At 44.3% G+C, this 24708-nt stretch overlaps 1 protein-coding gene across 14 annotated transcripts in view; it reads right to left on the bottom strand.

Annotated features, from left to right (window-relative positions):
* The window catches only part of JADE1 (jade family PHD finger 1), a 147437-nt gene that overhangs the window by 30227 nt on the left and 92502 nt on the right, over positions 1–24708 (bottom strand). For 3 of the 14 annotated variants that reach the window (XM_082760329.1, XM_082760335.1, XM_082760330.1), the window contains exons 1-2: positions 9704–9949; positions 607–684 (exon numbers count right to left, since the gene is read on the bottom strand). In XM_082760329.1, coding sequence (XP_082616455.1) covers positions 607–612 — 6 coding nt within the window. In that variant the 5' untranslated portion in view covers positions 613–684; positions 9704–9949. The other 11 variants (XM_082760331.1, XM_082760336.1, XM_082760324.1 and 8 more) reach the window with 9 other exon arrangements.

The following is a 24708-nucleotide window of genomic DNA, read 5'->3' on the forward strand; positions in this document are numbered from 1 at the left end:
TAGTTACATCAGTACAGTAACAGTTAAAAATGTGTATGCGAATCAGTGATGCACTCAATTCAAGTTGTTCAAAGTTATTTCTCAATTCAAGTAAAATAATCTTCAAATAAAAATAAATAAATAAATAACTAAATAAATAAATAATGGTTTTTACAGATCTGCAATAATTTCTGCTGAAGTCTGAAGCAATGTACCGTTCCATTACATAGAAGGGTCTGAGAACACCAGCGCAAAATTTAAAATCCTCACACAAACTTGTATGAAATACTGAGCTGAGGACAATGTTAGCAGATGTCTCCATCCAAGTTCTGTCCTTCTAATGATGAATTATGCTGCTTGCAACTGAAGATGTAAGGAGAGAAAAAGAAGACCAACTTCTCCTGTTTTATCTTATTAATTAACACTGTGAAGTCAATACAGTGGAGAGGGGATCCTGCACCTACCATCCACCTGTGCTCACAACAACAGAACTCAAAACTGGTTCTTCAAATACACATTTCCACCAGTCCAACCAATTCACAAAGTGCCTCTATCACATAAAACACTGCATTAAAATGTGTTTTCAAACTCATAACCTACTGCACTCTACAACAAAGGAGCACTTACTGCCATTGTCGTCAGAATCCTCACTGCTGCTAGGAAGCCGACGTCGTTTCATGATCTCCACGGGAAACAGCAGGCAGCCTGCAAAGCAATGAGACAGCACTTAACCCAAGATAATAATACACAGTCATCAAGTTGTGTTTCTGATGGCACTCGAGGATTTACAGCACACAAAGGAAAACAAACAACTTTAAACAGCATCTGAAATACGAACAGTGAGTACCTCAAGGCTGCTTAATTAGGCAGTTATCATACAAACAGGTGAACAAAACTGGAGGGTGTCATGAAAATCCCACCGACACTTTCACCTTAAAACAAAAGCATATTTTGTTCTCAGAAGTCTTACAATCACTAAATATCTGCAGTAAATGAGCTTAACTATTCTACCCATTCTGACATTAGATTTGCAATACAATAACATTTTTACTGCTTCTGTAAATATTTACTTTGGCTAATATGCTTTTGGAACAATTTTATTCCTGTGTAAAGTGCCAGATTTACAAAATCAAAGATTAAAGTCTTCCATTTGCATTAAAAAAAAAAAAAAAAGAAACATCAGCAGTAGCAAGCCAAGCTTTCCCAGATTAACTAGACATGCATCATCTATGCCCTAGAAGGCAGCACCTTTAATGTAAAACAGTTACTTCTTCCTGCAGGCACATTTCCACTGGCCTGCCTAAACACTTAACTGCTTTTCAGGAATCAGACCAACACTTGATTACACAGAAGCTCCTCCAAGCTGCCAGTGCTGATGAATTCTAGCAATATTGAGTTCAACTGCACACGAACCAGTGATGTAAAGGCAAAAAGTCCCTTATCTTTTTATTGGCTATTCACAGGGTGTTGCTATTTCTGCATGTATTCTTTGTGAAATGAAACTAAATGCAGGAAAAAATAAGGTAGCTGTAAATAGCTAGTCAGCATTTATACATAAAAACATACTGAAAAAAAAGTGTGAGTTGAAGAGCAGAAAAACCATCACAAGACAAGCGCAAAAAGGCACATCCACTCCAAGTTAAACTGACAAGGACTCTGGATAGCACATCAAACGTCCCCAGTCTTTGCCGACCACTTATCAATCATGCTATCAATAAGGCCTGGGTGTTCTGCTAGCAGCAAAGTCCTACTACGTGCCTTCAGCGTGCAGATTTGAAATCAAGTGCCAAAATACCTTTGCTTCTAGGTGGGTGCAGAAAATCTAACCTCCTCTTTTTCGTGTGAGCTGGGATTTCCCAGAAACCTTTCAGCAAAAATCTTTTCATTGACCCCTTCAGTAAGCTGTTAACTGCTTCTACTATGTTCAATGAGAGCATGACTCACGGTAGTAAACTTGACAAGAACGCTTTCAACTTTAAGAGTAATTCCCAAAGTGATAAGAAAAGCCTAATCAAAGTCTGACTCTATTTCCAAAAATGAAAATCTTCTCTTCAAAAAGCAATCCATGTAAAAATAAGCATCCTGGAGATGATAAAATGAACTTTCTGTCTCAAAGGAGAGCATAAGCAACTGAACCTGAGACTGTTTTTCACTTCCAGAGAACTCTAGTGTGTTTTAAGAGCCCGAGTATTGCAAGATTCCCTCCTTTCTGACATTATCCACACAAACTGGAGGAGGGAGAACGTCTCTCACACACACTGTCTTTCCAGAGTAGGATTTACTACGGCTGCCACTGACACATGTACCAGTTTTGGGCCGCAAACTTTGCTCGCTAAAGGTACACTGAACGGTTCATTTCACAAAGACCTGCTGTTGTCATTTCATGGAAGATCAGATATAATTTCTGATGCTGGAGAATAAGGAATCAGAAAAGGCCACCTCTCACAATGCAGAAAGAATTCTCTCTACGAGAACAGATTTGACGTGGACCGGGACTTTCTGTGCATGACAGACAGAAATGTTGCCAATTAAACACACACACACCACCAGCCCAGACCATCAAAATCACCTGAATACAGTTCTGGTATACATGTAAGTGTGCTAGTTCCAGAGACTTTTCCAGTTTCATGTGGTCACTTATAAAAGACAAAACGAAACAAAAAGAAAAAAAAAAAAAAAAAACCTTCATATCCAAAACAGGCTAAGACAGAACTGAAAAACAGACCGGTAGCTGTTATAAGGCCAAAACCCAGGGGTAAGTACCTGTTCCTTAAGATACTTTTTCCAGTAGTTCAAATTACTTTTCCCATAACCAAAATAAATATTAGTATTTGCTTTGTTCAGTACTGAAGAGCACACCCACTCAGTGTGAAAATACCTCCTAAAAACAAACTAAAGACAATACGGAAGAAAATAAAGAAAAATGAAGTTATTTCAGAAACACAGCTTGTATATTCCTGGTCAAAATCCTCACTTCTTGGTTCATTCCCACATGGTCTGAAAAGTATTACACACCCTAAAGCAAGATTACATCGCTTATATACACTGAGACACACTCATAAGCTTGAGATGAACAAGGAAATTTGAAATTCTGCCCTTCTGCATCTTTTCAGACAAGTGTATTTTGAGTCCACCTTCTCCTAACCATACTTCTGCAAATCCATAAAATAAAGGAAAGGCCAGAAGCCTCTCTTTTGCACCACGTATCTTAATAAATAAATAAATAAAATAATAAAACACTTCTTTTTTATTGTTGTTTAAAGGAGAGAATGGTATTGACCCCTGCCATTTGAAGCTCAGCTAGTCAGCCTCCCGCAGCTCCAGGAAGCAAGGGAAGCCAGAAGCGCAGCTACTTCCCCGAAGTACAGAACATCAGCTACAGCAGTTAACTTACCTGCCTGCTCTAGTCAGGTTGCTGAAGTTGGCCACACCAAAAAGCCTGTCCCCTCAAAAATAACACTAACGGAACTACACGATCCAGTGGAGCTTATGTGATATTCTTTTACAGATGCACACGAACCAGGAGTTGTGATGCAGAGATCTCGTGTTCCCTTTGAACCTGAGTTTACAGGGAGATAAATCGCCAAGTGGCACTTGGCTGCTTGGAGCAAGCATCAAACCTCATACACCTAACCCCTTAAAAGTTTTGTTACTACAAGTGATAAGCAGCCTTTTTGACTTCTAAACTAATTTTAAAGCATTCCTTTTAAACAACACACACCAGATGTTCACACCTGAAGTTCAGACTGTATGTTAAAAAGGTAACACTGGAATAGCCCATACAAATTAAAGCCACACAGCCCGAAATGCTGCCGCTCGTAAGGGTACCACAGTGCCTCTGCCCCAAAGGCCACTGGTTTCTGTTAGTTAGCAGTGACCTCCGAGTCACACGAGGACTGCATTAAAAATAAACATGGATTACTGACGGTGGCGGCTAGGTGCAGACCTTCCCTGTACAACCACACACACACGGCTTCTGCCAGCGTGTTGAGAAGTTACTGGGAATTCAAGCAACTTTTTTCTAACCTTGAAAAGAAGAACTATAGTAACTTATTCTTCACGGGACATCTGTAACTAAAACCAAGATCTTTTTATACTGAAAAAGGCAGAATGGGAAATCTGACAAACTTTTCAGTAAACTGCCAATTTCATTCCCTTTCCTTTCCTAATCTGGGACTTGTGTGCTACTTCTCTTTGAAATTCTCACCCTTGACAGTCATGAACCTGCTGGTGTTTTTCACCTGCCTATATTCTGACATACACTTAATATACTCTGGTGTAAATATAGTGCACCTGATTCACCTCTGATCTCAATAAAACATAATCTGAAGCAAAAGGTCAGCCACCTCCAACAGGTCAGAAGTAAAGGTGACTCCTCGGGGCTGACTGTAGCACACTGGGTTTAACAGCACAAACTGGCTATGATTGTTATGCATGCAAGTGGAGAGAATTCACATTGTGAGCAGGATCACATAAAAAGGGTGAACCATTTAAGCCAAGCCTTAGACTCATTCCAATAAAAACTATGCAACGCAGCCTGTGACACTTGCAGGACAGGAAGGGACCACCCAGGCTATTGAGCTCAATTCCCCAAAATTGAACACAACTGCATAACTGCTGTTTAGCCCAGGAGTTTCCACCAAACATTCGCTCCATCCACACATGCCGCAGAACCGCTTCCCAAGCCCCTTCTCAAAACGAACACTTCTCTGAGGTGAGCATGCACCTCTGAGCGCTGCATCTTCCATCACTAACACGTCCGTCGCTGCTTCTCCCAAACCCCCACACCAGCACCAACAGGGCACGTGCCCACGCAGAGTCCACCTGCAGAGTAAGCTGCAATGCAGCTCAGCAGCCCTGCCCTAGCACAGGCTGCTGCACCACCCAAACCACACAGTCCCCGAGTTTTCAGTCACACACGTGAATTCCCAGTAACCCGGCAATTCCAGTGGGACGAGCAGAGTTGTTTCATTCAAATAAGCAGACGCTGACTGCCATTCCAAATAACAGAGAAGCCCTCAGATGGAGCCCTCAGGTAAGTATTTTTGCTCTGATTCTACCTCTTCCTCTAACAGAGGCACGAGGGAGAGCTCCCAGCACAGCTTGTGACAGCGCTCGCACAGGGCAAAATTTGGATCTGCCTAAGAGGCCAGTTCTAATACAGCTGAGAGCCTTACTAACTTCTGTGTAATGTTTCAGTTTCATCTCCTGGAAAGATCGTTCCTTCTTCCCTTTAAAACCATCCTTCCAGAGACCAGGCAATTGAGCAGAGCAACACCCAGCACGCTAGCAGTTATTTCTACTGAGAACTCCGCTGTACTATTTATCCATTTACTGGGGGGGAAGTGGACTCTGGCAAATGCCAGCCTTCAAACACAGCTTTACAGAAACAGCTGCGATTCTGCTGTCTGTGTTACTACATCTCCGAGGGGGAACAGAGCATCTAAGAGCACTTCACACCATCACACCACAGCAATAAATGATGCAGATGAGGCAGAGGCTGTGACTTTTTAGACACTGAGCACCCCTAGATGAGCCGGCACAGCAGGGCTGCACTGGTGAGGCTGGCACAGCTTGCAATGGGCTCTGCTGCACCGCCCTGGCAGCTGAAGGCACGATGCTCCCCAGAGACGTGGCACCAGTGGCTTTATCCATCCTTGTTCATCACACCAGCTCAGAGAGCCGAGCTCTGGGCTTTACCCATTGACTGGGTGAACACTTTGAGCATACAAAGCTAACTCTGGACTTAGAGGTGAAATTGCTACTCAGCTCATGTTTAAGACAAGATTACAATGCCTGAAATGCTTCCTCTGGCTACTGTATTTCAGAGAGAGCAATAAACCATTTTCAAGATGCCTGTAAAATGCTGCACAAATGAAATGAGTAGATGATAATCCAAAATCAATATCAGCCCACAAAGTAACATTTGGATTTACATACCCCTGTGGTGGTGAGCCACAAACATCTAACTCTACACAAATAACCAGGCGGACAGGCACTTCTGCCCACCTCCCAGCCATGGCTGGGAGTGCAGCGGGTTAGAGTCAGTGGCATGACCCAGTGCAGCAATGCGTTACCAGCACGCACTCCTCATTTCCTACCTCAGCCAGAGATTGATTTAGAAGAACCAACAAGCAACAGAAGCTATGCTGGACGACAATACCAAAATCTTTCCATTTTTCCACCATCACTGAAGTATGGGGATTGCACACATACAAACAAAAGCTGAATCCTTTTCCCTAGCTTCCTGGGAAAAATCCAGACATTATCCCATATAAAATTGCAGATGCACATCCACACATATATACACCCATGTACTGCATATATATACATACACACACACACACACATTTGCATGCAAGACACCACAGAACTTTTTATGCTGCTACTGAGCAAGCATGGACAACACAGACTTCTGTCCCTCAGTTTGACCTCCAGTAGATATATGGTCAAAGAGAAAGATGCGAAGCGTGTCAAAGTCTTTGTCATGCCAGTAATGAAACAGAATCAGACTTTTTAAAATAACTATGTTTGAAAAAGTCTCCTTCTGCAGGTCGAAGATGTTATTCAGCACAATTCTTACCAGAGTATCTTTAAGGGCTGTATAAACATCCGGGTAGAAGGAGTTTGTAATTCAAACTCTGACAGACAATTAACTGTAGCCATGTTAATGGGTGTCACTATAATAAACTACACTGAACAGCTGCAGAGACAGAATGGGAAGAAAGCAGAATTATGACAGATGTACACCCTGAAGACAAACTGAAAAACTGGCTTTTCCTGCAAGTAACCCACTAACTGCAATGACACTAATTACCTCCAGTACACAAGAGATCACTTCAGAATGGTTATTGTACACAGGGAAGCATAACATGGCCTTAATCATATGGACAGTAGATGAAGACACTAGGTTTCTGCTACAGTTCTCTCCTAAATAGCTGGTTTATGGTAACACCTCAGTCTTCATCGACTGACACATGAGACAGGGAGAGAAAAAAACTTTTTCATCTATGCCTACAAGAAAAAAACAGAGCTACACCAAAAATAAGATACACTATTGAACTCCACCTACAACTTCTTAATTCCTTTTCAGCACCAATAAAAGCTTTGATAGCAACAGTTTGTAGTCACAAAGAAGAGTTCGTGTTCCCAACTTACATGAAATACTCCTGCACTATGTAGCACAGGTCATGGCACAAAAAGCCACAGACCTTACATTTAGAGACGAAGCCTCAAGCCTTGCAAAGCAAGAGAAGTACATTTTAAGGCCAGAAGTGTTCTCCACAAGGTCTATTTCTACTAATTTCAGCACACCTATTCAAAACATATCAAGGAAAGGCAGAAGCACAAGGTGGATGTGTTGGCGCAAGATGTTTCAAAGATGCACGTGCTCATTTAGGCACCTGTGCAAAGCCAGCTCATAACCTGACCTCAAGACGTGGCCAGGGGCAGCTTATTCCCAAACTTTGCTGGTGAATGTGACTACTGGAAGCCTTGAGAAGCAGGCTCTGTGGATGAATGCAACCCACCCCCCACCCACCAGTTTGTCTTTTCCACCTAGAAAAAGCTGGCAGCTTGGACAACTCCAGCTGAAAACAGCAGCGCCAAGAAGCAGGGCTAACCACAGGGAGAAAGCATTAGAGGAAACACTGCAAGTTTTTTTATTCTGTGAATTGGGAATGAAACCAGAGAAGCTAGAAGGGAAATCTGCAGCTGTGAGGGGAAAGGGGGGTTTATTATTATTATTTTATTTTAAACATATGTATTACACAGAGCTCAAACACAGGAGTGAATGGTATCTGCAGCCAGAGGGAAAATCCTACCACTAAAACGTACAACCCTCGCTGTTTCAACAATATCCCGCTGAGTGTGAGAAACCTCTCGAAATAGAAGCATAACAAGCGTATTTTGGCGTAACTCGGAGGAAGGCTTCAGCTTTGCAAGCGTGGGCAGCCTCTGATTCCCCCGGCAGACAGCGCCCGCTTCCAAAGGCGATTATTCCCCATCGCGGTACAACCTTCCTGTGAGGAGCAGCAAACGGGACTGCCGCGGTACAATTAAGATGTCCCCGGAACGCGTTGCTGAGCGGCAGCCCGGCCACCGGGCGCTTGAGGGCTGCCGGGGCTGAGGACGGCGCCGGCCGCCAGGTCAACCCGCTCAGCCCGCGGGCACGCCCCGGGGCGCAGCTGCCCGGGGGCCGCCTCAGCACGGGCCGCGCGCCGGCCGTTAACGGCCGCGCCCCGCGCTCCTCGCGCCACCGCCGGCTCCAGCGGGGAGAGGCGGCGGCGGCCCCGGGCTCCGCCTCCCGCCGGGGCAGCGGCCCCGCCCCCGCCGCCCGCTCCCATTCGCGACGGCCCGGCCCGGCCCCCCCCCCCCCCCTCCTCCTGCCGCCGCCGGCTCCCTCCGCAGCTCCTCCCCGCCGCCGGCCGCCACCAATCGGCTGGGCGCCGGCTGCAAATCAAACTTGGTGCCCCCGGCCCCGCGCCCTCTCCCCCGCAGCCCCGGCGCTGCCGAGCGCGGCCGAGGCGCCTTCCCCTCCTCCCCGCGGCGGGGGGGGGGCCGGGACGGCGGTTCGGCGGCGGCTCGGGCTCCCTCTCCGTGCCCGTCTCTCCTCCCACTCCCAGACAGTTCTGGAAACTGTGTATCACCTCTTGTCACAGGGAGGCAGCCAGCAGGCGGTGCAAACAAACAAACACGCCGCGCCTCCGCCCTCCCCGAAATAACGACAGCCCCGCGACGGAGCGGCAGCGAACTGGCGGGCGCCGAGGGGCAGGGAAATAAAAAATAAGTAATAAATAAATAAATTAATAATAATTAAAAAAAAAAAGAGAGAGAGAGAGCCCCGCGAGCATCCCCTGCGCGGGCAAGGCGCGGCTTTGTCTCCTCGGGGCGAGGGGAGCAAGCGCCGGAGCTGCCCCGCCAAGTTGGTGCGCTGCTGCCCGCCGCTGCCCGCTGCTGCCCGCCGGGACCCGCCCGGGGTGTCCGAGCCGCCCCCGGCACCCCGCGCACGTGGGTGCGTGCCCGGCGCCTGCACCTGCTGCCCGCTGCCCCGGCGGGGCTGGGACCCGCACGCGTGCGGCCACCTGCCACCTGCGCCCCGCCGGGCGGCTCGCGCTGCGTTCCAGCCCCGCGGGGTTTCTGCGCTCCCGAGGCGCTTTCCCTCGCTTCGCCCGAGCGCAGCCCGGCAGCGCGGCCGGGGGGCAGCCCCGGCGCCGCAGCCGCCTCGGGCCCCCGCGCTCGCTGCTGCGGGACGCGCGGGCGCCGCGCTGCCAGGCGCTGCCGGCGGCTCCCCCGCCCCTCGCCGGGCGCCGCTGCCATCCGCCCGCCGAGCGGCTCTGGCGCTCCCCGCCGCCCGCGGGGGGCCGCGCACGCCGGCGCCCCGAGGCTTCCCCCAGCGCCCCCGCAGCGCCGCCCGCCCCGCGGCCGGCAGCCCGGCAGCCCCCCTCCGGCCGCCCCCTCCCGGCTCGCAGCGCCCCGGCCCGGCACAAGTTGGTGGTGGGATAGCGGAGCCGCCGCTCGGCCGCCTCCCTCCCCTCGCCCCGCGCCGCGCCGAGCCGCGCGGCTCTTGGCGCCATGTTAATGACGTACTCGCTTATTTCCACTAGGCAGCGACCTTCGGCACCGAGCTGCTCTCCCGCCGCCTGCGGAGCGGCGAGGAAAAAGCCATCAAAGATGGCTGAGCCGGCGGCTCCCCCGGCTGGCGCGGGGCGGCGGGCACGGTTACCTGCTGGCGGCGGCGGCGGCGGGGCGGCGGCGCTGAGGGCGGCTGGCGCGGCGCGGCCGGGCTCCCCCTGCGCGGAGGGCTCGGGGCCGCCTCATGAGTTCGGCGCGGCGCCGGCAGCGGGCGCGGAGAGCGGCTCCCGCGCCGCCCGGGCACACGCACACACACACACACACACACACACACGCACACACACAGAGAGCCGGGCACACCGCGCACACACACACACACACACACACAGAGGCTCCCTCTGACTGACGTTTGTACTGGGTACGGAGGGAGGACTCCGCGCATCAAACTCGTTTCTGGGTCACTGCTGCCACAGGGGGGAGCTGCTTTAATCCCCTGCCAAAACGGGAAGGCGAGGGAGGGAAGGGGGAAGCCAGCGCCGCGCACCGCCGCCGGGGGGAGGCGGCCCCGGCCCCGGCCCCGGCCCCGGGGGAGCCGCCGTTAACTCTTGGCGGGCCTCGCCTCAGCGCCCCTGCCCCGGGAGAGCCGGCTCGGCTCGGCTCGGCTGGGCCCGGCTCCCGCACAGCCGGCCCGCGGCGCCCCGAGTCGCTGCCCCTGAGCCCCGCGCTCCCTGCTGCGGGCACGGAGGCGCCGAGAGTTGCAGGAGGCGGCCGCAGGCAGGGCGAGGAGAGAAGCGCCCCGCCAGCCCCGACTCGGCTGCTTGGGACCGCCGCGGAGAGCCAGCAGCGCCCTGCATGCTGCTAGCGGGCAGCCGGGGGACCTGAAATCGAAATCGGCAGCTCCCCGCCCGCCGCGCACCTGTGCCCCCCTCAGCGCCCGCTGAGCGAGGGAAGCTCCCGCTGCGCCGAGCGCCACCCGGCACGGAGCCGACAACGCGATCGCAGCCGCGGCGTTGGGGCGAGGTGGGGAAAGCGAGCCCCAGAGCAGGCAAAGACAAATGAACGCAGCCTCCACTGCGAGGCTCCGCTGCCGAGGCATCGCACCTCAGCTCAGCAGAGGAATCCGCTCGTTACTCATCCGTGCAGAGCGAGCCCGTTATCCCGCCGTCTCCCCCACCCACCTACCCCTAATGAAAGGGTGCCTATTTCTGCACATCGTAAAAGTTGGAGATCACAAAAAAAGCATTTCCCTGCCTCGAGATACTTTTTCCACCATGAAAATAAGATAATTATACTGCTTTTCACAGAACAGCCTGGAGCATCTTCAGATTTTTAAGCGGGAACTAGGACTTCAATTCTCCTTGTTTTCATCTACACTAACACTTAAAAAATTAAAAACTATATATATACACATATATATATATATTTTTTCTCTGTTCTCTCATGCTGAACTTGGCACCCAGCCCTGTGAAGACACCTAAGGGACTACCTGTGCCCATCAGCAGTCTAACCACAAGTACCTCCACTGGTATCATTCCTATTTGCAAGGCTCAGGGCCTTAGCCTTTCCCATGCATGGTGCCATGATCACCCATGCGACAATCGCAGATCTCACCAGCTGGTGCTCTGCCCACCAGTCCTCAGGATGACACTCCTGTCACCTGTCAGCTTTCTCCCCTGAGATTCCAAAAACCTACCTCACGTGCTACTTCTCAATGCTGCCAAGGGAGTCAAAGACCAGAGACTGTTGATCTCTAGTATTTAAGCAGCACGTGCCTGCTGCTGTGCTATGCTATGGTATCTAATCCCTTAGGGGGTTTGTAGGGTTTATGAGTGGTTTTTCACTCAGTGGTTGGCAGGCCCCTTGGGAGCTCAGCTATTGCTACTTGGTATTTACTATACGGACTTATGCACCCCTACTGGATGAATATGAGTTTTGCTTAGTTTTAAGAGGTTCACCCACTGCAAAGCAGCAAGGAATCACTGGAAATGCTGTTTGCCCCACCTTTCTGAATTCTTTCCAAGAAAGTTCAGAGCTAGCTTTTGAGAAAACCTTAAACACGAATGCACTCTAGTTTCTTCAGAGGAATGATAAAAACCTTACTGTCTCAAGCTCCTTGGATTTGAGGCAGTATTTCTATTTTCCTCTGATGGGTTTTCCTTTGCATATACAGCCAAGTTTAAGTTAAGTCTTGTATTTTACGAAACATTTCTCTTGGAAGCCATGCAAGGCCATACATGTAGGAGCAGAACATGAATGTCTGCAGAATGGTGGGCTGTGTTTTAGGATGTAGCCACTAAAAATCTTTTCTGCAGCTCAGCAAGTGTGAGCCTTCCTCACCGTAAACCCAGCGAGTCCAGCCTTTATGAGGAAGGTAACACAACTGGAAGACACATCCTTTTTTTGCCTCTCCATATGGTATCACCGAGATTGTTCTGGATTAACACACTCCTAAATCCAAAAAGAAATACTGAAAAAATACAGCGTTTGTAACTAGAATAATATTTTGGAAATTAGTACAAACCATGTTACAATTAAGCAGTGGCACCCTGTGCCACGTTAAAACTACACATATAAAGTTTTGTACCAATATAGCTATGGTCAAACAGAAAAGCATACAACAGAGCATACCAGGGTAAGCCACCAGCATTGTTAAAAAAAAAAAAAAAAGGGAACTACATAGCCTGCATTGAGACATTCACTGCAGAAACAGCTTTCATGGCTTTAGGCACTTGATTCCTGCCTGAGGATGTCACGCACCAGAAGGGACTGCACAAGTGATCTTCACCTGCTTCTCAACAAAATCCGTGTCTAGTGCAACTTGCCAGGGCAGGCAGGCTGCCTACTATAAACAGAGAAGGATGATAAAAGCAAGCCACTCGGGGCAAAGAAAGAATTCCTAATTCTGCATCAAGCCTCTGACCACAAGCTGACTGCAAAGATCAGGAACTAAAAAAGGAGAGAGAACCTCAGAATAGTTTTCTGCTACCTCTTCTGGCTACATTTGAAGATGCGTAACATCCTGCTGGAGGTAGACTCTGTAGAAGTTTTATCATGGACATTAACAGGGCCAGAATTTCAGCCTTCATCTCTAACCTGTTCTAATGAAATCTCATACATTTCTTAGACCCCACACCTTGCTCCGTCATCTTTGTATCAGTATTAATACTCATTCCAGAAGCATTCAGAGCATATATATCAGGCTTGGAGTTAGGCATCATCCTAACACACAGAACTACTGGTCCCTTCTCCATGTTGTTTCACCAGGTATAGTTGCTCCTTGTTAAAATTTAAACTATATAAACAATAAAAAAAAATTAAGTTCTCCCTCTTGACTTATTTCTGGGCAGCTGCACAAAGCCAAGGAAGGAACATGTGGCTGGCTTTTTAGCACTTTTTTACAGGATTTAGTGGAAATCTGTTGCTGCAGCAGTATCTGCTACAATGTTTTCACTTTTTTTTTTTTTTTTTTAAATTTGATTAGTATCAGTTACTCCTTTAATGTTTGCAATCTTTTTCCATTAATCCTTGCAGAGTCTCATCCTACACAAAGGCAGAGCTAATGAACTCGAGTTTCTCCCCACTATAAAACTTAGTCCTACTATCAGTTGGAACTCAAACCTTCTTCTTTTGCTCCTTTTAGCCCCCCCCCCCTTTTTTTTTTTTTTTTTAAAAAAAAAAAAAAAAAAGAACTTCCATTTTCCCCTTCTTGCCTTTCAAGATTAGAAACCTGAGGGGAAGAACACAGTATGGATCCAAACCAACAGTGTCAATATTTTAACTTGCATTTAATCCTAAAGACAGCTTTCACAACTCCTGGGAGAGATGCATACATTGCAGAGAGGCAAGACATGCACATTTGGGCCATATCCTGTTCAGGTCTGTTTTGTCTTCACTTGGCCTACACGCATGAGTGATAGGAAAAAAAAATCAATTTTGACTCATGCACATGTGAATCTTTATCACTTACAAATTGCTTATGTACAATATTCTTAACCACTGCAGAAATAAAACTTGCTCACATGGCTTATGTACGTACTACAGAGAAACATAATTGCCCCAGTTTTGTCTAATTCAAACACATCATTTATGGCAACATGGCATCTGACCACCACACAAAATCATCCACAAAAATTAATATTTGCTCTTGCTTTTTTTTTCCTTCTTCATAATGACAAGAGCTGACTTTAGGTGTGTTTGGATTAGAAAGATCAGAAAGACTAGACTTGGGTAGCATGTTATTTCCTTTTACTCTGAAGGTGAGGTTTACATCTACCGTCACTGCAGAGTCAGAGGCCACACTCCAAAGATGTGCTTTTTCCAGCACTCACAAGCCTCATTCTTGTGGTTTACAGTTTCTTGTTTTATTGAAATGTAGCTGTTTGGAGAGGTGACTAGCTGTACATGTATGTGTAAGACCCGGTAAGTACAAGCTGTGCTGTTAAGGGATAAGGAGAGGAACAGATGAAAAATGAGTTCTCAGAACTCAACTTTCTATTTAAAGTGTTATCAAGCAGGGTGCTTGTAACTGAGAGACTAGAGTAGTCTTTTTAACGACAAAACTTGAGAAGTAGAGATAATGTTTATTTTATGTGTGGGTAAGCAGGGGCATACGAAGGTTAAATCACTTACATAAGTCACATGTTAAGTCAGCATTAAAACCAAGAATAGAAACCAAAAGTCATGCCTCCCAGTCCAAAGCTTCTAATGATTAAACTACATCCTTTCCTTTGGCCTGCTATATAGCACCTATCAGAGTACAAAGTATACCTCCATGACACTTTGATGTGGTATCTTAAAATACTTTTGCAAATCAGACATGGTCATCGCATGGATATGCAACAGTTCACATTGTGTGTTCATCTCAAAGTGGAGTGGGAGCAGGCACCCTCAGAACATACTGAATTCCAAAATCGAGAACTACAGCTACTGAAATCAAGTGCTTCCAAATTACTCTAATTGAAAAGTGGAAGCTGACGGAAAACCAGTAGAACAAGAACCTCAAGGGAACAACTCTAAGCAGGCAGTTAACTTGCGAGTCTGAGAGTTAAGCAGGATCAAGTTGATGCATCACCTTTAAAGTAAACAACACAACTTTGTACATGATGAGAGTAGTAATTAGCAGCCCAGGTAATGCCCTCAGTACAGGAAGAATGGATTGTGAAAACCTCAGGCAAATGACAGTTCAGTAGCTACAGATCAAATCTGAGTTAAAGTATACACACGTGCCTACCTGGCAGCTCATCAAGCAACATTACACTGTCTAATCTAAACGAACTTCAGCTTCAATATTAAATTGTGTTTGTGCAGGCAGAAATCAACCAGTGAAAGAAAGGCACTGTGACAAGACGCGTAGAAGAGTTCAAAGGAATCTGATTACAGATTTTCTGATTGCAGTGTTTCTTGATAACTGGTTGCTAGCAGCGGAGTTGTGGTACCAATTCATTGGGGAAGTACTACAAAATCCCCCCCGCTACCCTCCCAGTAACAACCTAGCAGCAAAATGACTTACAGAAAAAATGACAACTTCAACTCTGGATCCTAAGAGTTGGAAAAAGATTAAACAGGGAAAAAATAAAAATAAAAACAACTGTTGAAATTGCTCCAAGCAGCTTATGATAACATTTCTGGAAAGACTAGAAACCTTGGAAGGAGCCTCCCATGTGGTCCTTTTGAGTTCCACTTAGTATTTATGGAATTGCTTCAGCATTACTTCTACCTGTGCTCTCTCCTCAGACAGCCTCCTCCAAATGCTATGATTCACTGTTCAAGGAGCTTAGAGCTCATTCCAGACCGTGAGAACTGAGGTCTTCTGCAAGGCCTGAGAGATTATACAGCCTCCACAGCAGAAAACTGACCTAAAACAATTGGACATAATGCAGAGGACGTATTCTGTCTATCCTTAATAGGGGGATCTACCTCTGCTCACTTTACCAGCTTATCAGCTTCCCTGCTTGAAACCAATCCCCCATAGGGTATGTATGTCATTCACAATTTTGACTGAAGTCAAAGTTTCTCCCTGAATAGCTAGAGATCCACTGATTTCAGTGCTTTCAGTTGCAGTAGTCTTGAAACCTACTTCAGGTATTAGTAACTTTATGTGTACATGTATAGTACACAGATAGGAGGTAACAAGGGTGTAAAGCAGACACTGCTTCTAAATAAAGAAAATGCTAGTCAAACAAACAGGCAACTGTTGTTTACTTTAGCTATTTTCCTTCACCAGCAGTATGTTTTAGAAGTCACTCAGTGTTTAACACAGAAAAAATGATTGAGAGAACTAAAGTAATTCTTTCTTTCTTTTTTTTGTGGCAATGTTTGTTGCTGAATTTTTCCACAAGTTTCACTGCTTAAGCAAGCAAAAAAAAAAAAAAAAAGTTTAGTAAGTCTTAATCAGCATAAACGTAATAAAATCTGCCACATATACTTCCATTTCACTATTGAAATACTCGGAGGTTCAACACTACCAAACAGGAGTAGGAATAGGAGGATCAAGGTATCCAGGACAAAAGAACCCTTGCACAACAGGGGAGGTTGAGTCCAGCTCTAGCCTCCCTCCTTCCCTCCCTCCTCCACCTCTCTCTTGCTCAAAAAAAAAAAAAAAAAAAAAAAAAAGTGGGAGGAGGTATTGGGCTAAACATGGCTTTTCATCTTGAATATCAGTGGGCCACGTAAACTTGCAGCAAACGGCCCTTCCTGACACGCTTTATCTGGTTTGCATACCCAAACACAGTCCGCACTGTTATGCCTCCACTTTGCTAAGAGCTTATCAGAAATACATACTCCGTGTAAAAAATAAAAATAAATAATTATAAATGAAAACACACAAACATAAGAAAACCCACATTACCTTATCAGATGCGGAAAATTATTATCCATTGTATCTATTTTGCAAATAAAGATACTGAAACATAATGGTAAAGAGATACAAATGAAAATGGTCTCTGGCAAAGCACAGAGACTCAGTGTCATGACTCAGCCCTAACATATTACAATAGTGTAATCCTTCAGTGCTATTTGAAGCACACACACTACAAAAGGTCAACTCTTGTTAACAGTGCGTTTACACACTGGATGTGTCTAAAACAAAATTTCCGCTTCTGACTCCAGAAGAGCAACAAGAGTGGTAGGAGGTGGCAGTGTGCGTACACAGAGATGTTCAGAGGAAGAACCTCAACCAGCTGCACAGTAAATTTTCAGTGCACGTAATGCAGACATTCAGGATATAAACAGCCCGAGTCATTTAATACCATTCACAACAGTAATTCTGAAGTTACATTTTTTTTTAAATGGACAAAGGAGTTTATTGCTTATTTAGAAGTTAAGCTTCTTAGCTACTGTTCAAAGCTGCAGCTACCACAAATATATTTAACGAAGCACACAGTGAGGAATGAAGAAAACTTGGGAATCAAATCATTACTCCAGCTCTGTGAACTTTGCTTCACTAAGCAAAAAAAAAAAAAAAAAACTGCAAACAAAATAGTCTCTGACCTTCCAGAACAACATTAAAAAAAAAAAAAAAAAAAAAGCCTGATCTGCTTATGTGGGCAGATTTTGGCACAGGGTAAACATCTATGTTTGCTCCTCAAATTGCATAAGTCACAAAAGAATCTCTCTCTCTCTCTTCTCTCTCCCTTTTGTCCAGGACATGCTTTTAAAGCATTGCACATTTATTTTTCTTTGACAATCTGAGGCAGGTTACTTTCTCCACGTGGAAGTGCAAGCTCTGGTGCAAAGTAACCCCACCAACTGCTTGTCACCTGGTATCTCTGAGGGAGGAACGGCCACATCCTGCAGCGAGCGCACGTACCCTTACGTAACCACCAAAACCGCAGCTCTAGCCCACTTGGCTTCTCAAATATTCAGCCAACCATAGCAGCATCTCTGCCCTCGGCCAAAGCTAAAGGTGAGCCCTCAGTATCTCAGATCTCTTCTGGAAACGGGCCCACCTACTTAAGGGAGCCAGGCAAAGCCTTCAGCCACAGCACGCAAAGGGAAAAGCGTTTACAGAAGATAAATTCAGGAAAACCGGAAAGAATGCCAGCCCCAGAGCGGACAGTCACATGCCAGAGTACAGCCTGTACTGGCACTCCGGTGTAGTGCTTTGGATCAATAACAGCTGTAATAAAGCACATATTGACTGATAGGCTGCACAGATGCACTGAGAGAGCAAAGGACTTTTTTTTTTTTTTTTTTTTTTTTTGCTCTCCCACACACTGACGCTGAAGCCTCGAGCAACGATCTGGCTCTACCTTTATGTGTTTATCTTTAGTTCATACTTTTCAAAAAGCTGCTTCTGTGGGTTCTTTGGGGTCTTTCCCCTCCCCCCCATTTTAAGGAATTTAAGCACTTTTCATGACTGTCTTAAAAAAATGCTACAAGTATTGTGCTCTCAGTAGTGCCTGACACATGCCTCAGATACCATCCTTAGCTTGTTTGCAAGAGTTGGATTTCAGTGGGAAAAAAACAGTGACAGCAAAAACATCCCAAACCTCGTAAAACATAATGAAAGACCAAGATCACCAGCTGGGCAAGCCCTGGCATTTCTTGTGAGCAGAACAGGTAGGTATTGAAAATGTCTACATCTGCCACACACTGTCCCTGGGGAGGGAGCCCCATTAACCAGGTAAGCAGGGTAACCTTCAGAAAGCAATCAATGTCAGCTGTTTTAAATCCTTTAAAGGTGTCAAAGATATTCATACACAAAACTCTATTTTTCCATTTAAAAAATAAAAACGAAATAGACCAGTAAGATCAGGCCACAACATACACACACACACTTATTTTATAGAGGTATTGTAAAGTCAGGAACTCTACGAGCCCAGCAAAGGGAAGACAACACTAACATTTGTTTTATTTTTTCAAACACCCTCTGTGTACCTACAACCATTAAAGCAAAAGCATGAGCTGAAATTCTCTCTTCCCTGGGAATGAGTGCTTGTGCCACTAACTACCAGAAGCTAGGATTTCTCCCTCCCTATATGCCTACGTCTTACAATCATAGAGAATTCTGTACAGCCATTGCTACTTAAGCTTTATGATACTTTCTGATAAACTGAAGTATCAAACGCCACACATTGTACTCAGTTTGATCATCTCAACCTGAGCGTCCAACAAGGAACTAGTTGACAGAGAGCTTAAAAGCTGCATGGTATCTCTAGCATATGCACCAAATTAAATCATACTTAGCAGGTGTTTACTACACTAACCCTGTTTACATTTCATAGCACAAAACAGGCACATTCAACTCTGAAAACTTAAGCCAGGACTGAGAGCACTGAGCACAGGAAAAGCCAAAAGTGTGCTAAGTTAGTGAGACGAGGTTCAAAGGATTCTGATGTCCAAGGCTACAAATGTAGCACAGATAATTCCTGCTCCTCTGCCCAGTTCTGGAATAGCCAGAGCTTACTTAGCACGATTGCAACATTCCTTGACGATCTGCAGCTCTCAGTTTTTTGGCATCATCTGAACTGCTTCAGTCTGCATAACGAGGTCACGGCTTCGGCCTCAGCCCAGCGAAGCCAGATGGGATGGTCTAGGGCTACCTACTGGTTAGGTGCTTCCACTTTCTGCAAGGCCGATTTCGCAACGCTGCACTGTGGAGCCAAACGGCCTGCTTGTTCTCATCCAGCTTCATGACTCCTACGTGCTTTTTGTGCAGTGTCTCAGCTTTAATAAAAGGAATGGAGAGCACACAACTTGGCCTGCGTTTGGGGCTAAGTCATTATATACCATATCTTCATGCTTACTAATTTTGTTCCAACTATACTACTTATTTTGTTTTGGTTTTAAACTGCAGGAAAAAAATATCTTAATGGTTGCCTTTTTTTTTTTTTAAAAAAAAAAAAAAAAAGGTAACTACAGTATTATTTTAGGTCTGAGACTTGCAGAGGACTTTTGCTAGATCTGCTACAGACAGAGGACACTATCTAAATATCTTACATTTTCATATTTTTAACCTTACTTAATAACACCACTAAGGTCATCTTACACTTCCCTAAAAATTACAATTCCCTAAAAAGTTCAGTTTTTTGTAGGCCTTAACACTTAGCTTGCAAAAAAAAAAAAATAAAAAAAAAAAATTCTAAGAGATGAAGTTCATTGGTGCATTATACTGCTCAACAGTGATGACAAGTCCCATGAATTTCCTCAGGAAAAAATTTTTGCAAGAAACAAGTGAAGTTGCAATTTTTTTTTCCTGTGTACTAAGGTTACGTCACTGTTATCTCTCGTGTACAGACGACACTAATAACCATGTTGCCTGGACCTCAGCTAAATTATCAGTTTCCTTTAAGTAGCTGGAGGGGAGAAAGACAGCAAGAATTCTGCACAGGAAACTAGGAAGGCTTGGTCTCGGGTCTGTTTTTAAGATCCCTTCAGTTTAACCTCTACACTTTATTCTACAGGTTTTCATAACAAAAATTGCTCATTTGTGTATGCAGACTCAGCATCTGCATGTGCAGCCACACAAACTGGTGGCAATATGTGGGCCTAGCACCTGCCCACACAAAAGCAGTCTGAGGGCAAGTTCTAGCTGTTCAGCCCAAGCAGTGTAAGTGGTCTCCATCCTTTAAGAGACCGCTCTTCCCTTTGGTGAAAACGTGTATTTTAACCCTGAAGTCACAGGTACTCCAGCTGAACCCTCCATGCCTGTGCAGAGGCACCCTCTAAAGACTATCTACCCATCCCACAGGACCCTGTCCACCAGGCAGCATTTAAATGCTCTGGTCCTATTTGTGACCTGAAGCTATGAACCAAGTACAGGCAGTGCCAAGGGCATTCTAAGATTTCTACACTAAAATCTGATGACTTCATTTGAACAGGTAAAACATGATGAGCTCCACGAACTGCTGAGGCATTTAGAGATCACCAGTCCCACAGAGAAAGCACTAGTAAATTGTTTAGCACTGATTTATACAGAAACGTAAAACCTGGTATGCCTTACTACCAAACCCACAAATAGGTTTCTGTCACTTTATGCTCGTTTAATTAATTTCATATATTAAACTGAAGTGAGTCCTGTGGGGCAACCAATAGCTATGTCACCAGCAGTTTGCTTCCTTTCCATTCGGAGAAGCCCTCTCAGTTTTCTTTTACTGACAAAAGATCATAGAAGGATGAAAGCTGTGATCTCACTAGCACAGAGGAAATCAAGACAGACTTCTGTTACATTGGGATTAGTGAGAATTCAAGAGAAGAATTTCACAAGCAAGTTCCTGAGTGAAAAGGAACCCAAATTTTGGGAGATCTTCAAACAGAACACCCCAACTCAGCTTTTCTTTGTGATAGGACCAGAAGAAGCCCACAGCCGGGCATAAAGCATGGGAATATTTGTAAATTCATTTTGAACTTCATATGTGGCACCTTCTAGAAAAGGATGATTTATAAAAACTGACACTTAAATGTGTTTTAACATATCAGATCAACACTAATGACTACTCTTTACTGATTTGCTATGTTTATGTAGAATTTATGTAGAATGTCATTTGAGGCAATTGTAAGCTTGTATTAAATAACTTTTTGGACAAAGCTATTCTATTAATATATTTCCTTCTTGTATAAAGTAATACAAAAAATCTGAGTGTTGATGTTTCAAGAGGTTAAAAAATAGAAATGTTATTTTTAATTAAAACAAAGAATAAAAACATATGTCCAGTATTTTCAATACTATACAGGCTGCTATGAAGTTATCTCCATCCCAGTCAGAGTCAGTATATCCACAAACACTGTTTTATACACATTTTGGTCCAGAGACATCAACTAGACTATTGCCATATATAAAATTAGACATAAGCCTTTGTCAGACTGGGCGTTTATACACCTGAGGTAGTTAACAATTTACTGTGGGTTTTCTTGTTCACTTGTCTTGTTTAAAAGATTCTTTTTTAATTTTTTATTATTTTTTAAAAGAAAGTAATGTAACAACGATTCCTAATGTTATGGAAATTATTGTTCTTTAGTTTCTAATTCTAGACAGGTGTTCAGTCCTTACAGAGTGTTATCCCTACTGTGTCTGCATATACCTTCTTGGTCTTATAGGCAACAGAACGTATAGATGAAATATCTCCACTATAAAATGTATACCCATTTTTGTTTACTAAAAAACCCCACAGATATATCCTAATTATGCAAAATCATCTTGTAATAAACTTCTGATATTTTTGGAGCTCTATTTGAATTTTTAAAATAATTCTTGGCATTAATTTTTCTGTTTCATAAGAGTACAAAGAATTTGAGCCTCATATCTTCCTCTTATACCAAAAAAAAAAAAAAAAAAAAAAAAAGAAAAAGAAGAAAGGAAACATATATAAATGGCAATTCTATAGCTATTTTGTGGTAAATGATAAACCACAAAGTGTCCCTTAGTGGATGTGCAGAATGTATAATCCAGAGTTTGGCATGTCCTCATTTCCTGACACTTTTCCTTTTTCATCTATGTAAGAACTGCTGACTGCTACATTTCATGTAGACACACAACCTTATTCTTCACTGCTTTAGGTGCCAGACTTGGGAATGAATAATTATTCTGTTCTAGTATTACAGTAGCAGTTCTGAAAGGAAAAATGTATGAAATATACAAGTTGAAGGTTAATGCCTCTCCCTGTCTTCTTTACCCCAATTTCATAACATAATTATTAGAATCTTCTTGGTATACTCTATGAAATGTTAAATTTGTCCCATGATAGAAGGTCAAAAGTATTTCTTCCATTTTCATTGATGCCAGCATTCATAGTCAAAATTAAAGGTCAAACAAATCAAACAACTTGCATCCCATGCAACTAAAAAGAAAATGGAACGTAAGTTAATGGCCAGAACATCTGAACTCCTTCACTCCATGTCTCCCTGACCCTTGTAGTGTTTTTACCTATATGTTCAAATCTGTGCACTGATTACACTAAACAGCCTTTTCTTGAATTAAAAGAAAGTCACCTGATCAACAGCAAAAACAGTTGATGAACTAAATAGCCCCATTGTTACAGAATGAACATTAAAAGTCTCCAAATATCTAAAGAAGAAAAAAATGACTTAAAGAGCAGGAATCAACTACACAAGTTTTGCAGCTAAAGGCATTAGCTTGAACCCAGAATCTGATGAACTACCCCTTCCTGTAATAGCTAACTAAAGTACCACAGCATTTTACTAATATATTTGTAATCTGCATGGTTGAAATAAATAGCACTTTTCAAAGCATCTCTGCACCAGAAATCACAGGCTAGATCTGCCTGCCAAAACACTAATGATATGTTGCCTCAAAGGTTGCTCTGCCTCAGACAATATAAAGTTTCCACATCAAAATTGTCCACCACTAATTGAGGGGAATCTGTCTTTGCATTCATTTTGATGCTTATTTCCTCTTTTGTTGTTCCTCCTGGAAATACCTTCATGTTGTTTCCATTCCTGGCAGCTGATCCTCCCAGCAGCTGCAACAACAGCAAGAGACGGGAGTCCCTCAGTCTCTCACTGGCCATGCAGAAGCATCACACTGCTGGTGCCCTGGTTACTAAATGGGGCATGGTTAGCTGAGCAAGAGCACCCTCCTTCCGATGGGATTTCTGTGCCAGGGAGCCTTGCTGGTTTTCAGAGAGGGTGAGTATCCTGTGACTGAATGAGATTTGGACTTCTCCAGCCAGCTCTGTGTTATAAACACATCGCAGTCTGAAACAGCTGTCTAGACATTCATCAAGCTGTTGGGTTTCGGCCCTCCATATTTGGTCTTCACGTCTTTAGGCTTGCTTGGTTTGGACAGGCTAAGTATTATCCTTCCTTTGGCATCCTTGATACATTTCCTGAGCACTAGCGCACTCTCAGTCACTCTTTCACGTGACTCTGTAATCCAATTGCTCTTCTGAATCAACCAGTACCTCAGAACACCGATTTTCAGCTTATTTCTTCAGGGGCACATGGCTACAGAGGCAAACCAAACCTTAATGGTATGCAACTTAGTATCTGTAAACATCCATTGTAAGGAAGCACAAGCAGTTTGTAGCTTTAGGTTTAAAAATGTCTTATACTAAATACAATTCTCTGAATAGTCTATAGAGTGTCCAAGACTAAAGGTTAAAGTCCTCTAAGAAGTACTCTGTTCTCCCTATTCTACTCAAAGCTTCTTCTCTGAAGCAGAAGGCCTACAAACACCAGCTTTTCCTTACTGCTCAGTACCAGTATAGGTATTTTCAATTCCAAGTCCCTCCAAACACATCTAGCAAAACATCTCTATGACCAGATTTCTTTTTGTGGTATTTCACAGATCAGCTTGAAGTTCCTTCTTCTATGAGGTAAGCTTACACCTGCTAACTTGGCAGAATGGATTTTCTTTTCTGGTCACCACTTCTACCCCATCTGTTAAAGAGAACACCTATTCAAATGTCAGTGACTTATACTAGACCAGACTCCTAATAAACAAAATCCAACGTACAGACTGTTGTCTCTTTTTTTCTTCCAGTCCCAAGATTCATTTCTGTAGGGAAGGCCAATCACTACTCTCAAGTAACAAGGCTACACAGGAAATAAATAAATAAATAAATAAAATCACAAAACAGAAACAACTGTGAAACAAGACCTGTAGAACACTTCACAGAAGTAATGCAGAGCTGGCCTCATTCCTTTCATCATAAAGATGAGATTTCTCTGAGTACATTTTCTCAGTTATTGTGTACTTTGCAATAATTAAAGAGAATTCTGAAAGTAAACGTAGTTTACTACTTTATCAGCAAATAGACATTTACAAGTCTTAAACCTCAGTAAATACTGAGGTTTATACTTCAGAACTACTTCCGTAGTACAGACAATCCACAGAATCAAAGAGAAAGTAGTAAGAATATTTTTATTGTTGTTGTTCAAATTGATTAGCTTTACTACAAAACATTCAGAGAAAAATTACAATCATAATTCTTTAAAAGCATCCATGCCATGGTTTGGGCTGAGACATGAGTAACACTATCTGTATTCTTGTAGTTTAGGAGAAAAGCCACCATATAAAAGCAAACAGCCCGAGATTTTAACCACAAAAGCTTTCCTCTGGAGTTCTATGACACCGGGGAGTGCAATTCAGTCTGCAAGTACAATTCCATTGAAGTCACTGTCAGAAGGAATAGCTCCCCTGTTCCTCAGAGATGTGTTCTCTCAGTATAGCCAGAACCCCTCACATTTATTTTAGTG

This window comes from Aythya marila (genome assembly GCF_965140915.1).
Source record: "Aythya marila genome assembly, chromosome: 4".
Classification (NCBI taxonomy): Eukaryota; Metazoa; Chordata; class Aves; order Anseriformes; family Anatidae; genus Aythya; species Aythya marila.